This window comes from Pyxicephalus adspersus, chromosome 4 (genome assembly GCF_032062135.1).
Source record: "Pyxicephalus adspersus chromosome 4, UCB_Pads_2.0, whole genome shotgun sequence".
Lineage (NCBI taxonomy): Eukaryota > Metazoa > Chordata > Amphibia > Anura > Pyxicephalidae > Pyxicephalus > Pyxicephalus adspersus.
The window spans coordinates 34,046,981-34,062,129 of record NC_092861.1 but is presented as its reverse complement, the minus strand read 5'-3'; the positions used below and the strand labels follow the sequence as shown (position 1 = coordinate 34,062,129).

Here is a 15,149-nt window from a genome sequence, read left to right as displayed (position 1 = left end):
ACATAGCCCCCTTCACGTCATTATTACTGCGCAGCATGCCCACACATAGGACACCAAGCTACAGTCAGCCGCCCTCCCCATGGTGATTAATTCGCAGTATTTAAAGCGGTCCTGACCCCCACCCCTAACAATGGCCACGCCCCTCCGTGCGGGCGGAGCAATCATAGATAAGGGGGTTGTTAGGAACTCGCTGATTGGCTATAACTTTCATATCAGTAAAAGACGATAGAATGACTTCGGGATGTCGCGCTTTTAATTGGTTAAGCGCTCTGCATCCTTCACGCTGATTGGCTGCTGAAGGGCAGAGTTTTTTCAGGGACTCTTGTGAACCGAGTTTTGCCAGAAGTTGTGCGGATCGTTCAGCTCCGGAAACTGAGAAGTGCGGACACCGGTAGGAAATCGGGGCTTTTCCTTGTCATTGCTGTGTGAATTAGTGCAACACTGGAGCACCGTGCATGACAATGTACTAAGATTGTTTGGGTTGTGCTTTTAGGAAGCTGGCGAGGGTTGCTGGGACTTGTGGTTCTAGATCGACATAGATGTCGGTAGTCGGTGAATGGGGTGTGCACATCCTCCAACCCAGCTCATGTTTGGGCTTCCTAAACTTATATTATATATATATATATATATATATATATATATACTGCATGAAAATCCTAAATATGTTTTCTGTTTGCCATTATTTCTGTTTATGTTGATCTCTTGCATGATTGCTTGCCCAGAGATCCTGCCAGTAACCTCACTACCTTTTATAAGCTGACAATAGCAATTTTCCATCTCAGAATGAGCAAAAGGCGTTGTCATGTAGTCCTATGCACTTCCATCTCATGCTTATTTCATAGACTAGATGGGCATCCCAGTGGTCTAGTAAGGAAGTGTGTTTGAAAGCCTGACAACGCTGATTCTAGCTGTCAGCCTGTGAATAATGTTGTCAGTCTGCAACTGGAAGTGTTGTTACTGGCAGGATCTCCAAATTAGTAACAATACAAAAGATTCCCCAAAAATATTTGCATAAAGAAACTATGGAGTGTGACATGATAAAATACTAAGGAATAGATTGTAGTCTATATATGACAACATTTACCTTTCAATTATTGGCTTAGCTTTTGGTCATTTCCTCATATCAGAAAGTCATTGTGTTGATGGTGCAATTATTTTTTGTGTTGCTTGTAGCATATAAAGTAAGGAAAAGCTGCATATTGGGGTTACCAGCCATTTAAACCCCAAACTTTCCTTTTAGTTGTGAATAGAGTGAGGAAGGGATGAAACCCTGCCTGCTTTTTTTTTTTTCGTCTGTGTTTTTTTTTTTCCCATTGGGGAGATTTCTCTTTACTCCCTGCTCAGGGTGAACAAAAAAGGTTGTCTGGTCTGGGTGTTCCCAATGGCAGATTTCCTTTCTTTGTCCTTTGGTGACAGCAATATAACCTGACATCCAATACTTTAACAATTATTATTTAACAGGATTTATATAGTGCCAACATATTATGCAGCGCTGTACATTAAATAATGGCAAGGTATATCATATACATCCAGTCATGGCGTGTCGGGATCCTCCCCATATAGTCATTGCTGGACACATAGAGGAAGTGCTTGCATTGACACAATGAGCCTTGTGTGTCCACTATGTTCATGGAATTGTATTCTTGCCTGCTGGAGTAATGGTTTGCATTGGATGACCCCAAATCATTAAAAATATCCCCAAAAATAGACCTCCCATGGATTATACTTTGGTACCGCACTTTACCTTGGTGCGGCAATATTCCATCCAAATATCTCGGCAAATCTCTGCTTGTAATGTGAATTATTGCTGAAACCTTGTCTTTTTTTCTGTTGCTTGGTAAGTGTGATAGGAAAGTTTTCTCTTTCCATGGCCACTTTCTATAAAAAGCTGATTATTAGTTTGTCACCATTTTGGTTTTGCTTGCAAAATGATTCAAACAAACCTCAGAAAACTCAGTGACTGCAAATGGCATCTTTACTCCCTTGTGCCTTTTATGAGGGGAGGGAGTGCAGGGTGGTGTCCCTCCCTAGCCACATACCAGTCCTAGAGCAATGGATGCTTTCCCTCATAGCCATCATGATGCTTTTATCACAAGGTTTATTTAGTAGTCTTGTCATTACAATTAATAATATTAATAAACAAGATTTTTATATAACGCCAACATAATACGCAGCGCTGTACATTAAATAGAGAGACTGATTGGTTTATTTCTTTTTATTTATAGCGACTTATATATTCTAGTGTCAGTTTTATCTGAAGGAAATATGTTTCCTGCTCAGAATAATAAATATGTTCTATTTCTTCATATGCATCCACACTTGCTTTAGACATGAAGTCTGATTTATTAAAGCTCTCCAAGGAAGAACCTGGGTGATCCAGTTAACCTGGAATGGATTTCATAGAAATAATTTGATAGTAGCTGGCAATTTTTTCAATCCTTGCTTTGCTTTAATAAATCATGGTCTTGTCATGTACCCACTTCCCTCCTCTATCCTCTTTATGATTTTATCTCAGATGCCCCATGCAAGCAGATTTGTCTCTGCATTCAGCACATGTGTGATAGTTTTCTCCAGACAACATTTCTCACAACCCTGCTCCAACACCCTCCCTGCTTGGAGGCCATGGGGGATGCTGGGGGAGATGGTCGGAGTCCATGGGGGATTCTGGGGGAGATGGTCGGAGGCCATGGGGGATGCTGGGGGAGATGGTCGGAGGCCATGGGGGATGCTGGGGCAGATGGCCAGAGACCATGGGGGATGCTGGGGCAGATGGCCAGAGACCAGATCCTATTGGGGTTCTACAGGAAATGGGGCGGTAGGTAGGAAGGATCAATTTCTTAATTTCCCTTCACCAGTGATCACCCTTTTGGACTGTTGTAAAATTATACCTTTGCAGTAGCATACAGATACAAGATGCTGGGCCTAGTGGGATGTACATATTGTTAAAAACGTGAATTCTGCTGTGCAGGCCCTTTGATGTGTATAAGCATTTCCCCACTGGTTAAACATTTTGGTCTAGGAATCCGAAGGTGACCCTAGATGATGCCGGCCTTCTGTGATGGGTAATTTATACCAGAAAAGTCTTTTTAGCAATGGTCTAAGTTAAGATTAAGACATTCCCATTTAACAAACCCAAAATGGAGCCGCTAAAAGTTTTCAAAGAAATCTTTTTAATGTGATGATTTGTATTGCTTCTGCCAATTGTTAGTGAACGTAGCAATGGATGGTTGCCATTCATCCCATGTAATGGGCTAGGGGCAGTGTAGATTGTCCTCATGTTTCCAGCAGATGGGACATGCCAGTACTTTCATGTGTCATATCTCAGGCATGACTATAACATACCACAGCATCTATTCTGCCATCTGTCATAGCAGAGTCTTTGTCCAAATCTCATTGCTGTATGGGGCCGAGTCATTTCTTAAATACCTTTTCTTTGGAAGAATAAAAAGACCAATTTGGCGATGGAGAATGTTAAACTGAACCATTTGTGATTTCTTTTGTGTGCTATAACAAGAACGCAAATTGTAAAAAAGTAATTTTCTTGGATTTTATGTGTATAATATGTATTGTAAAGAGGTAAAAAGAAACTGAACTCCACAATACAGAGTTATAGGTCTGGCTATCCTGATCTGAATGGCTAGATGTTGGCTGCACTGCAAATTTTAAAGTAACCCTTTGTTAACCATGTAGCAGATTTGTGCTATTGTTATATCAGTGCAAGCAAGAGCTTTTAAAGAACCATCAGTGATTGGCATTTAAAGAGTTTTTAGAGTTTGGAATTCTTAAAGCAAACCTAAACTTTATCCATGTTGGGCAATCAAACAGGTTCACTTTAATGGCAGCCTTACTATTGTCTTATAGTTATTTTTCTTCCTTTGTTCCCTCACTGATCTGTTTACATGATGGTACTTTTTGGTATCAAGAAGCACGTGACCAGTTCCCTTTTCTTTCCATCTGATAACCCTGGTGCATTGGAGGCACAGAGAGAATCCTTGGCCTATATAAGCTCCGAGTTTCAACTTAGTTCTTTTATAGGACTTACTTTAATTGTTTCTGGTGCCCAAACAGATTGGTGGTGGACCAAAAATGGAATGTTCAGCTGGTGGGGTCAACAATGAAAAATGCTTAAACTGCAAATCTGTCTTTAGTTACACTTTGAATTCTAAAGGTGAATAGGAGCCTTTTCAGCCATATGATTATACTGAATATTTATCTTATGGTGACCACCAGTGTTGGAAAATAATGGTTAATAAATGTTTTTTTTTTTTTACCTAATTAGCAAGATCAGTTTTTCCCAGATTTATGGCATATTTAAACCCAAAAACTGAAATGTAAATAAATATATATAAATGTAAATAAATATATATATATATATATATATATATATATATATATATTTTTTTTTTTTTTGTATTATTCCTGTCTTTAAGGGACAGGAATAAGTCTTTACTTGCTGACCTGTGTCGTAGCATCATTGTCTCTATAACATAAGGGGAGGAAGTAATCTGTAGTTCAGATGTGAACCTAACAGTGCTAATATTAGTTTCAGTGCAGCAGAAAGGACAGATTATCAGTAGCTCACTAGATTTTTCTCAGGATCAACAGATATTTTTTGCCTTCATTATGCAGATATATGTAAATGATTTATGTAACGGACAAAACAGTATCCAAAAATGGGGGTTTACGTACAATTTACCTACAACAGGGCATTGCTTTAATAAGATGGTGTGTTGTAAAAGAACCCGTACCAGTCTCTGGGCAGCCTCTGTATTGTGCCCCAACTCTTTAGTAACCACCCTAAAACAGCTGGGTGGTTACTGAAAATGCTGGGTGGTGCGCCCAGCTAAAAGGGGCTGGAGAGATCACTGCTTACAGTACTAATGTATCGCATATATCGGCACATTTTGTATAGTGTGACAGATCTAAAAGAATGGATCTGACTGCATCAAGGGCTGTGCCCCACCAATTTTCTGAGACAACATAGGAGTATATTTTAAATATTTATGATTATTTTTTTATATATATAAATATATAAAACTTCCCATGATTGTTCATTACTGCATATGAACCGATGCCAGGACTATGTTGGACCCCATCAGACGGTCGGGCCTTCAATGTATTGTGTCTGACAGTTGTAGCATGTTGAGAACAGAAGTAATATGTCAATGTCGGTGAGGTTTGTAATACACAGGAAACAGCTATTAGTCGTGGTGTCTGTGAGTGATCCCACACTACTAACCCAGCTTCCTTCCTGTGTAGCTTTGTATGAACTATCACATTTCAGGGGGCCTCGCTCTTACATACAGATCCCAAAATCCCAGCTCACAATAGGACGACAATCTGCCAGCAACGTCACGCCATCTTGTATGTATACAGGCTTTGCTTTTTCTGGGTAGTTTTTAGTGTTCTCTGTCTATGGCACTGCTTCTGACTTTTATATACCTCTTCTGTGTATTTAATTTGTATTTAATTTAATAGATCATTGCTGTATTATGCTGCAATAACAAACTGTGAAATGGAAGCGGCAAACAAGCAATACTTATTATCAAACGTTTGGGTAGTTTCCAGACCAGTTAAGCTACTTTGTAAAAGGGGATTTCCTCTTTAATGGAAATTTTTTATTTTTATGGTGGAGTAGCACCAGTAGCTCCTTGTCATGCCAGTCAGGTGATTGGCACGCCGGCGTAAAATTTTGAACTTCATAAGGAAGGCATCTGGGTAGTCTTTATGCTGCTTTTATTTTACTGTTTTTATAATTCATGACAATTCTTATATATACTCAGTAGGTGTTTTGTACTGTTGTTGTGAAAGGTACATTTCCTTTATTGTAGGTATTAAGGACTATAAATTACATTTTTATTCCTATGGTGTATTGAAAATGATTACAGCGCCAGTATGCCCCAGTCTTTGCAGAATAGAAATGATTGCTCGGAGGCTTTTCTTGTTATTAAGTGGTCTTTACTTGTACTGTCAGATACTTCAGGCCGCTGATGAAGACAAAACAAACACATTTTGGTGCACAGACAGAACTGCAAATGACATACTTGGCAGGGATGACATTGCTGTAATGTTCTTCCAGCCTTTAGTTGTTTTACTTGGTTCCAGACAGAAGAATTCACATATTTGTGCAGTACATAGAAATCTGATACCTCCCTCTGGTTACTGTGACTTGTATGTGAATGATTATAAATTACATTATATTATTTAGATTATCAGACTACATTCTGAGGGGGGAGGGGGAAGTACAATAAGTAAAGGTGCTGAATATGTTTCTTGATGTAATAGCCATTTAGAGAGAATTGTGGAACAGATCAACCCTCTGCTGCAGTGACTTTTTAATATTTTGTAATCTGCACACTGAGCAGAGGGGACTGAAGATATGCATTGTAATTTCTGCAGCAAACTGAAGTTCAGCAAGTGGTTGTTCTGAACCACTGAGGTCCATCACTGTCAGCCAGTCCTTATCTAACCTTTAGCCCTGGTTATCATTGAAATGAAATGGAGCAATTAAAATCCCTTTCTGTTCAGGCGTTTGCCTGTGTTGGCGTTGCGTTTTTGGTTTTTAGATGCTTTATGCAATATTTCAGAACAATCTTCTACTCATCTGCTTCCATAGACTTGAATGAGACTGCTTATTAACACTTGAAACATGTTTCCCAATGGTTTGGAGTACAATAGCGGGGAAACTGATATCCCAGGATGTATTGCAACCAGTGCAGGACAAATAAAACAAAAATGCTTGTGAACTCTCCCGGACACCTAGTGCTTAAAAGTGAGCACCCAGGCTGTCAGCTGCCCATTGAAAGTTCATCTTAGAATTTAAAGAATAATTGTAGTGCATTTGTTCTACATTATTCCAGGTAAGAAATGGAATGTTGCAGCATTGTGAAGTTACTAAATGGTCCACCTATCTACATATTACCATGGTTATGTCATGATAATGTGAAATGCGTAACAATATATAGGTTCGATGTAAATGGCCATGGATTGTTTCCTGGTTTTTCCGGTTCTTGACTTGTTCATGATATATCAATGATATATCATGATATATACGCTTAGCCCTGGTTATCATTCAAATGAAATGGAGCAATTAATATCTCGTTCTGTGCAGGCGTTTGCTTGTGTTGGTGTTGCTGTTTGTGATATATCAAGTGGATATATTAATAAATAGTTCAATTTTCACCGTTTATCAATCAAAGCAACAAGTGTCCCTTCAACAAGTGTTTTGTTCATTAAATTGCTTTAAAAAAAAAAAATTCTGTGGTCATGTTACTGCAGAGCCGCCTGTCCTGCCATATTTACAAGTACAGGGTGGGGGGCAGATCTCCATTGCCGGAGGGCATGTAGCCGAAGGTGTTAGGTAAATGCTTTTCATTTTGAGACAACAAGGCTCCTTTAAAAAGCATCTGTCATTCAGGAAGAGTAGAAAAGGTCAAGGGGCATGGTGGTACAGCTGGCTACAAAGGTATCAAGATCTGCTGCTATAACCTGGTAGGAATTATACAGGATCACCAAGAAATTGGCAGGATCACCAGGTGTTTCAAAGTGAATTGGACTGTAGTGACACAATAGGCAACTTGTCATTAGGAATGAATTAATAGGGAAATAAATGTATGTAATATAAATGTTAAATGACATATGACTATGGGGGGACATTAGATTGTGAGCTCTTTTGAAGGACAGCTAGTGACATGTCTATGGACTTTGTACAGCACTGCATAATATGTTGGAGCTATATAAATATTGTGTAGTATAAATTATAATAAACTTCAGTTAACTCTGGTGGCAGTCTTACAGCCACTGTCTATTTACAGTATGAGAGTTCACTAAAAATCTATTTACAAGGAGAGCATTAAAATATTAACTTTCTCCAACCTATAATTGAGATATACAAATGAGTAAATGCAGACCACCCTGCCTGGAGGCTAGCCCATTCCACAGATTCTCATGCAGCAACACAACATTCCCAGGCTTTCCCAAAGCAGTGAAGGCCTCTTGAATGTTCACAGCAAAAGGGGGGAAATAGCTCATTCATTGTAGACCTAGCCAGGAAGATGCACTGTTTGTGGAGTAATTCTCTGCAAAGATGCAATATGACATTTGTCAGTGTGTATCCCATATGTATTGCACAGTACAGTAGTGCATGAAAATGCTTGTTCACCCTTCTGTATCAGGACAAAAGACCCCACAATACTCTTCCTGTCCTTTTGTATATGTCATTGATGGGAGGTGTCATGTAGTCCTCAGAACAATGTAACTAATAACCGTGTAGTACAGGCAGAACGTGCGGGACTAAAGGGATTTTAAATCCAACAGTTGTCACCAAATGTGACTTTCACTAAACATTCATAACAGGTGAGTCAATCCCTGTAATTTAAAACAACAATACCAATAAAATACACCTGCAGTGAATGATTTTATTGTCAGCCTAGAACAGGAGGGGTGTCTCATAACCATATTAATGGTAACATGCAGACATGTACTCGTCTGCATCTTTAGATGAGGATGTTTGTTTCCTGCCTAAACCTGAAAAATTACTTTCATATTTCCACATTCTACAAGCAACAGCCAAATGAAGATGTACAGTATAAGGAAAGAAGAAATAAGACTATTCTGCAAATTGGTTGCCATCTCTGGTATAGGAATATGGACATGGCTGTTCTGTATGTTTGACAAGTAACGGGAGATTTATCTCCTGATTACCCCCAGTGTTGATGCTCCGGCAAAACCTGGACGCGTAAGCAGCCTTCCACCGGGGAGGAGATATATTATTATATGAAATGCAGGATTCATTATTATATAAAATGCAGGATTCATTTTCCTGCTGATCACTTTTCTTTTATTTGTTTCATATCATTATTACAGTAGTTCTGTGTGCATGGCTTTGTTGTCAAACTGGATCACTAGATCTCTTCTCTGTTTACTAATGGATAAAATATGTTTTAGTCCTAGAAAGCAGATGAAAAGATAAAGAACAAGTTTAATTTTAAATATTTTTTTTCTTTTTTTTTTCTGTTAAGTTTAAGCCACATGGGAAAATTATTATCTTCTGTCTCACTCCAAAAATCTTCATTATGCAGTTGTGTCTGATTCTACACGGCATTTGCCGTACAAAAGGTCTCAGCTGGGCCCTCTTCTCCTGATATGGGTGTATTCATTCCCATTACTGGGTCTATACTGCTTCATGTTACTGAGCTTGTATGATCTCCTTTTTCTTTTTGCAGTTGATTTTAATCCTGCCTTATGAGCTTCTCCTTTGGCCCTTTAACGAGAGTTAGAAGTCTATATAATTCACTACAATACCGAGTAGGGTTTTAAATACATTTTTATTATTTTTAAAAAGTCGGCAGCCAGAACAGCCATTAACAAACACAATTTAGGAATAAAACATATGTATATACACATTTATTGTAAATGTCATAGTAGTATCTTTTTGTATGCATCCTAGTCTAGTTTAACCTTGTAAAGCAGAATGCCCAGAGAAGGTTCCACATAATAGTTCAAATGCCAGTGAGCCATTACCAATAAAGTATATGGGAAAGATAAGTAATTATATACTTGAAAAGGTTATAAATCTGGGATATAGAACATAAACCTGGAGAGAGGTAAGAATGAGAAAATTGGGAACATTTCTTGTGCTTTGTTTGGTAATGTTACAATTTTTAATCCCTTGTTTAAATAGTTTATGGGATGACCTGCCTTTCAACCATAGTACAGTACAATGATATTTTTGATCGGGATAGCCAAAACGACATTTAAAGTTGAAATTTCAGATTCTTCCAGTTCTGAGATGTACACAGCACAACTATCTTTCTCTGCTGAAGGTCTTTGCCTTGCCTTGTAAGTTGCAAGTTTAAAGCAGAACTATAGTTTTGCTTTGGGAATTTGCAAGTTTGAAAAAGTGATATCCGTTCTGCAATAAAACCTACTTGTCTGCCTGTTTGCTAAATTCTATTAAAAATGAGGGGTATGCCAGATGTGTGGGAGTTATGTCATCCCAGCCAATCAATGGCCAAAGATCAGGAAACCCAAATAAAGAAGATTTCAGCTCCTGCTATGGAATAGGGAATAGGGTGAGTTCGGAAAAAGTGCAATCAGGCAGGTATGGTTACTTGATTGCAGAAGGGACATTGCCTGTTCCTTCTGCAGCCCCTGCCTGTTTGAATTTTAATTTTTAACTATAGGACCACTTTAAAGACGCAGGCAATTAGTTTTCTCTATCGCTCGTATATGTTCATTTTCTACTTGAATACTTGAAAATCTATAGCTAAAATCTGGTAACTTCAGGCATCACATCTATTTTTCAATATTTTTTGTGTTTTACAATTTTCAAAATGTTTTTAAAACTATTAATTTTAATAAATTTTTTTATTTGCTGTTTTTATGTAGTAAAATGTTCTATTTATTTTTTATCTTTCAGCTTTAGTGCCAAAAGTCAAAATGTCTCAAAAGGTAAGAAAAATTCTGATTTAGTTGAGCTGATGTATATGTATGAATAAATGCAGCCTTATCACATTGTTAATTTTACCTCTGGTGGCTGAAATAAAACAGAATATTGGTTAGTAATGTTTGGATATAGTTATGAGATGCAGAAAATTAGGCATTTAGAATTAAGCTGTGTACACGCGTCCAATAATTATCGTTGGAAACGAACGACCGATTGGCCAAAAATCGTTTTTTAAAAAAAAGTGACCAACGACACCGACAAGCAAGGATGGTTTTTGGAAATGAACGACCGGCAATACACTTTACATGTCCTTAACATGTCACTCCCTGCATCGTTCAAACGATTGTATCTAGCCTGTGTCCAATATTGGTGGATTATATATACACGAACATGTCGTTACAGCAATTGTGTACATTTGTGTACAATTTATGTACAGAATTGTGCACAATACGAGTAAAATCCTGCATAATCGTTGATCAGTCATAATCGTTCGTTTACTAACGATAATTATTAGAAGTGTGTACCTAGCTTTAGGCATCACATGTAAATTAAATTGACTTGAAACTGAGCCATTTGAACATTTGCATTTGAACTTTTTTCTCTAAAAGAACCCATTACCCATCCATAATAGAAAAAAAGTGGCCACTTAAGCTACGTACGCGCTTTTTTATATGGCTTGTCTTGGTCAAAAATCTTACATTTGTACAGTATCACTCTCTATCCTCCATGGTGGGTTGATTTAAGAAGGGGTGCCCTTTTTCTAAGGTTTTCTTTCCTTACCACAAGACCACACTTGTGTGCTGTAATGCGCTGCATGTGGTCATATTTCCCAGGTAAAATGGGTTTTTATGATGGAAGGCATTTCCAAATAAAGAATAGATGTTCGTTATTGTCTGTACAAATGTAAAATGTACATTATAAATATGCACTGGTGATGTGCCCATTGGTTCATTCCGCTGGTTCCTAAGTCGCTACTGTATACTGTGGTGACATGGGAGTCAGCTGGAGGAACCACAGAGCCCAATGGGAGACCAGGCATTTGATACACCAGCAAGCTTGCCTTTTGCTGAAGATAACAGACCCACAGCTGTGTCTCTGTAAATCATTATAAGCTGGGAGAGTTAAATATAAACTGTATTGAAACGTATGTGTATCGAAACAAAGTTTTGTTAGTACATTTTCAGTATATGTAACTTTTCTTGTACTCCTTATCATATACAGTTATGTGAAGAACTGTATATAATGGAATTTATTTTACCATGTTTGCAGGCAAATGCTAGATCTTTGAACAGTACCCACAGTTAACAACACTTGAATGCATGACACACAATATCTTCTCATAATCTAAATTTTTCACATGGGGAAAAATACATTCTGTACACTCTCAGTAACCTCTTCTTTAAACCCATGAATTGAATATTTCAATTTCATACCCAAATAGGTATTGGGTATGGTGTCATCATTCCAAGATCGAAAGAGCTATCTGAGACACTCAGAATTAAGTTTAATGCCTTTAAATCTGGTAAGGGATATAAAAAGATCACAATGTGTGAAATATTAGTCTACAGTAAGAAAAATAATCTACAAGTGGCATAGATTTCAAATAACTAATTTAATTATAAAATTGGCTGGACTAAGCAAATGCAGTTCAAGAGATGAGTGTTTAATGTTTAAAGAGTCTATGTAATACCCCTGAGTTTTATCATAGATCTGCAAGTAAACATTTGCATTAGTTTGCATACAAAAACATTCTATGGGAGGTGTACCGGGAAAAAAAAGACATTGCTTCCTAAAAAGAACACTAGACCAAGGCTTCAGTTTTCCATTGCACATATAGGCAAAGACCAGGCCTTTATAGAACAATTGTTGTAATGAATTAAAGAACACAGCATTTCTGGAGAAGAACCTCGCACCAACGGTGAATCTTAGTGCTATGGTTGGGGGTTGCTTTACTGCTTTAATGTCTGGGCAGCTTGCAGTCATCAACTATGAATTCTTCATAATTGTACTGTGTTTGATGAAAATGTGAGGCCTTAGAAACATTGGAAATAGATTTTTCAATAATAATCCAAATGACACTAGCAAAAATACCAAGGAATATACAAAAAGAAGAAATGAAAGGTTGTGGATTGACCTAGTCAAATCCTCAAATGGGAATTGAAATGGGTTGTTCATGTAAAGAAATCTGTAAACCTCTTGCATCAGAAATAATTTTTCATGGATGAGTAGCCACAATATCCATATAGTCAATATCAGAGACTAAAGGGCAGTTATGTAAAATCCATACAAAAAGTAGTTTTGGGGCTTTACCAGTTTATGAGCCAAGGGTGTACTATTGATCTTCAATTTTGACCAACTGATTGTGTTTGTATGCAACTATAACGCCTTTATCTAATGGCAAAGTTTCTATGGAGGTCAAATGTTTGCCTGATTAACCTGTTGGAAACAAATGTACATTTTCCATGGTACAAAGCATTTTCATCAGCAAATTATATTTTTGTGGTCAATAAATCCCTGTGTAATGTTGTTATTCCATGTCTTTGTGTCTAGAACTCAGGTGGAGTCCTTTATCTAATCCCTACCTCCCAATCTCAGCTGCAGCAGCTGCACAGTAGATACTTTGTAGATGTTGCTGTAGTTTTTATCCATTGTGTTCTGACCTTTCAGGCTGCTCTGAAAATACAATGTGGCTGTTGTTATATAGTGAAAGCCTCCATGCACCTGTGTTTTCTCAGAAGCATTGAAATATTGTAGTTTTTGACTTCTGAAAAATAGTTGTATTGATGGGCCACAGTCTGTTTGCAGAATGCAGTAGGCCTCATATGTTCCCATGAAACCTTTTCTTGCTTTTCTGTATATTTCAGGATTTTTTAACAGCAAGAATATTAACTGTTTTTTTCTCCTATAAACAGCAGGCTCAGTTCACAAACCCTGAGACCCCAGGGTATGTTGGATTTGCAAATCTGCCAAATCAAGTTCATCGCAAGTCTGTACGAAAGGGTTTTGAGTTTACACTGATGGTTGTAGGTAAGAGTTTGTTCTGCAGTACATTGCAAGTCTAATTTCAAAAAAAAGATAGGTAAACCGTAAGAAGTTACAAACCTTGCCAAGGCATACATTCACTGTTACTGTATACCCCAAAGAGGTGGGGCATGTGAATAAGGAAGAAAATACCCTGCCTAAAGATATATTAGATTCCCTGCAGGCAGTTCCTTTAAAGCGTAATTCCAACCTGAACATTTTTATGCTATTTTGCTCTGATAGTACTGTTTGGAGACCCCCCCATTCCCTGCCAGCACACAATAAGGTATATGCTTCCACCTCATGTACTCCGTCCCAACTCCCCTTACCTATTGTATTGCACCCTTTACTCTTTAGAGTAAACTCCTCTTTCCTAGTGATTTGAGTATGGGTTTTATATTTTTTTTTGTGTTTGCATGTGTAAATGTAATAAAAAAAAAAAAATATATATATATATATATATATATATATATACTCCAAGTACAATGCACTTGATGAACTCTTCTCTTCATGTGTGCACTTTCTCTTCATGTGTGCACTATGTGCATTACTTCCTGTGTGTTTGCACTAATGTAGTATATAGATATCCTTATTCCACTTCCATGTACAGTTTACAAGGTGAACTGTTCCACTGTGCATTATCTGCATTTTCCCTCTCCTTGTTAGTTCAAGTATTTGCTATTGTACAGTACCAAGGAAAACATTGGCACTATATAAATCATTATTAATAAAGCGATAATAATAATCATACATCACCCTAAGTTTCCAGCTGGTGTTACTAAGTAGAAAACACATTTGAACCATATGTGAACTTGCCATCTGGAGCTGCCCTTACAATTCTATCTGTGTAATACTGTAAATCACATAGTTCTCTTTTTACTGCAGAATTTAAATTGGCTGCTATTAAACTGCCACAAGTATGAGTGTACATTTTGACAGTGTGTGCAGTAAGACATAAGAGATCAGTTTATTGTTTTAAGTAAAGAAGATAAGTTCTAGTACTTTAATGTGCACCTTTTTTTATTATTATTTTTTGTCTCCAGAAATGATGAGTTAGGATTAGAACTTGTGTTGGTTTGTACGTCTTTTGGTGAAATTTTCCATGAGGAAGTGATAGGAATTGAGAAAGAAGCTCTCCAGCATGGAGACAGAAAACATCACATCTATCATTAAAATGGGGAAAGGATGAAGCTACTTTAGTTTCTGTCTGGGTTCCTATTGGCAAGATTTCTTTGTCTATTTCCGTGTCAACAATAAGGGACAGAAATCTCCTCATTTGGATTCTTTTAAAATATAAGGACATGTTTGGGTCCCATGTTCATTGCACTGGAAGTGGCATTTCTACCTGACCTTGAATATGTGTAGTAGTAATGCTCTGTTTATAGTGTAGTCTTAAAAAAACCTGCAAAAATCCTGCAAGGGTGCTATTGAAAAAATTAATCTCCCATTTTGGTTTCTCATTGATGCTTTTGCATGGATAAATACGTCTGTGACTGACAGACTTCTTTATTAATATATTTTGAGTTAAAGTATGATTGGCACACAAATACTGTTTTATACCTCTGCATATTGTATAGGTATTTTATATTATTTTGATTCTAAGCCTGTTACTAAGCCTTCCATTGATTCTTTTTAATATCTTTGTTACTTTGCAGTGTCTTTCACCAAACTTTTCTTTTAT

At 37.5% G+C, this 15,149-nt stretch overlaps 1 protein-coding gene across 2 annotated transcripts in view; it reads left to right on the top strand.

The window, feature by feature from the left end:
- Positions 1-265: 265 nt before the first annotated feature.
- Positions 266-15,149, top strand: part of SEPTIN2 (septin 2) — a 32,093-nt gene continuing 17,209 nt past the window's right edge. Inside the window, exons 1-3 of one of the 2 annotated variants that reach the window (XM_072407826.1) lie at positions 266-391; positions 10,421-10,452; positions 13,360-13,474. In XM_072407826.1, coding sequence (XP_072263927.1) covers positions 10,441-10,452; positions 13,360-13,474 — 127 coding nt within the window. In that variant the 5' untranslated portion in view covers positions 266-391; positions 10,421-10,440. Of the gene's footprint in view, positions 392-5,198; positions 5,365-10,420; positions 10,453-13,359; positions 13,475-15,149 lie in introns of those variants that run through there. The other variant, XM_072407827.1, reaches the window with a different exon arrangement.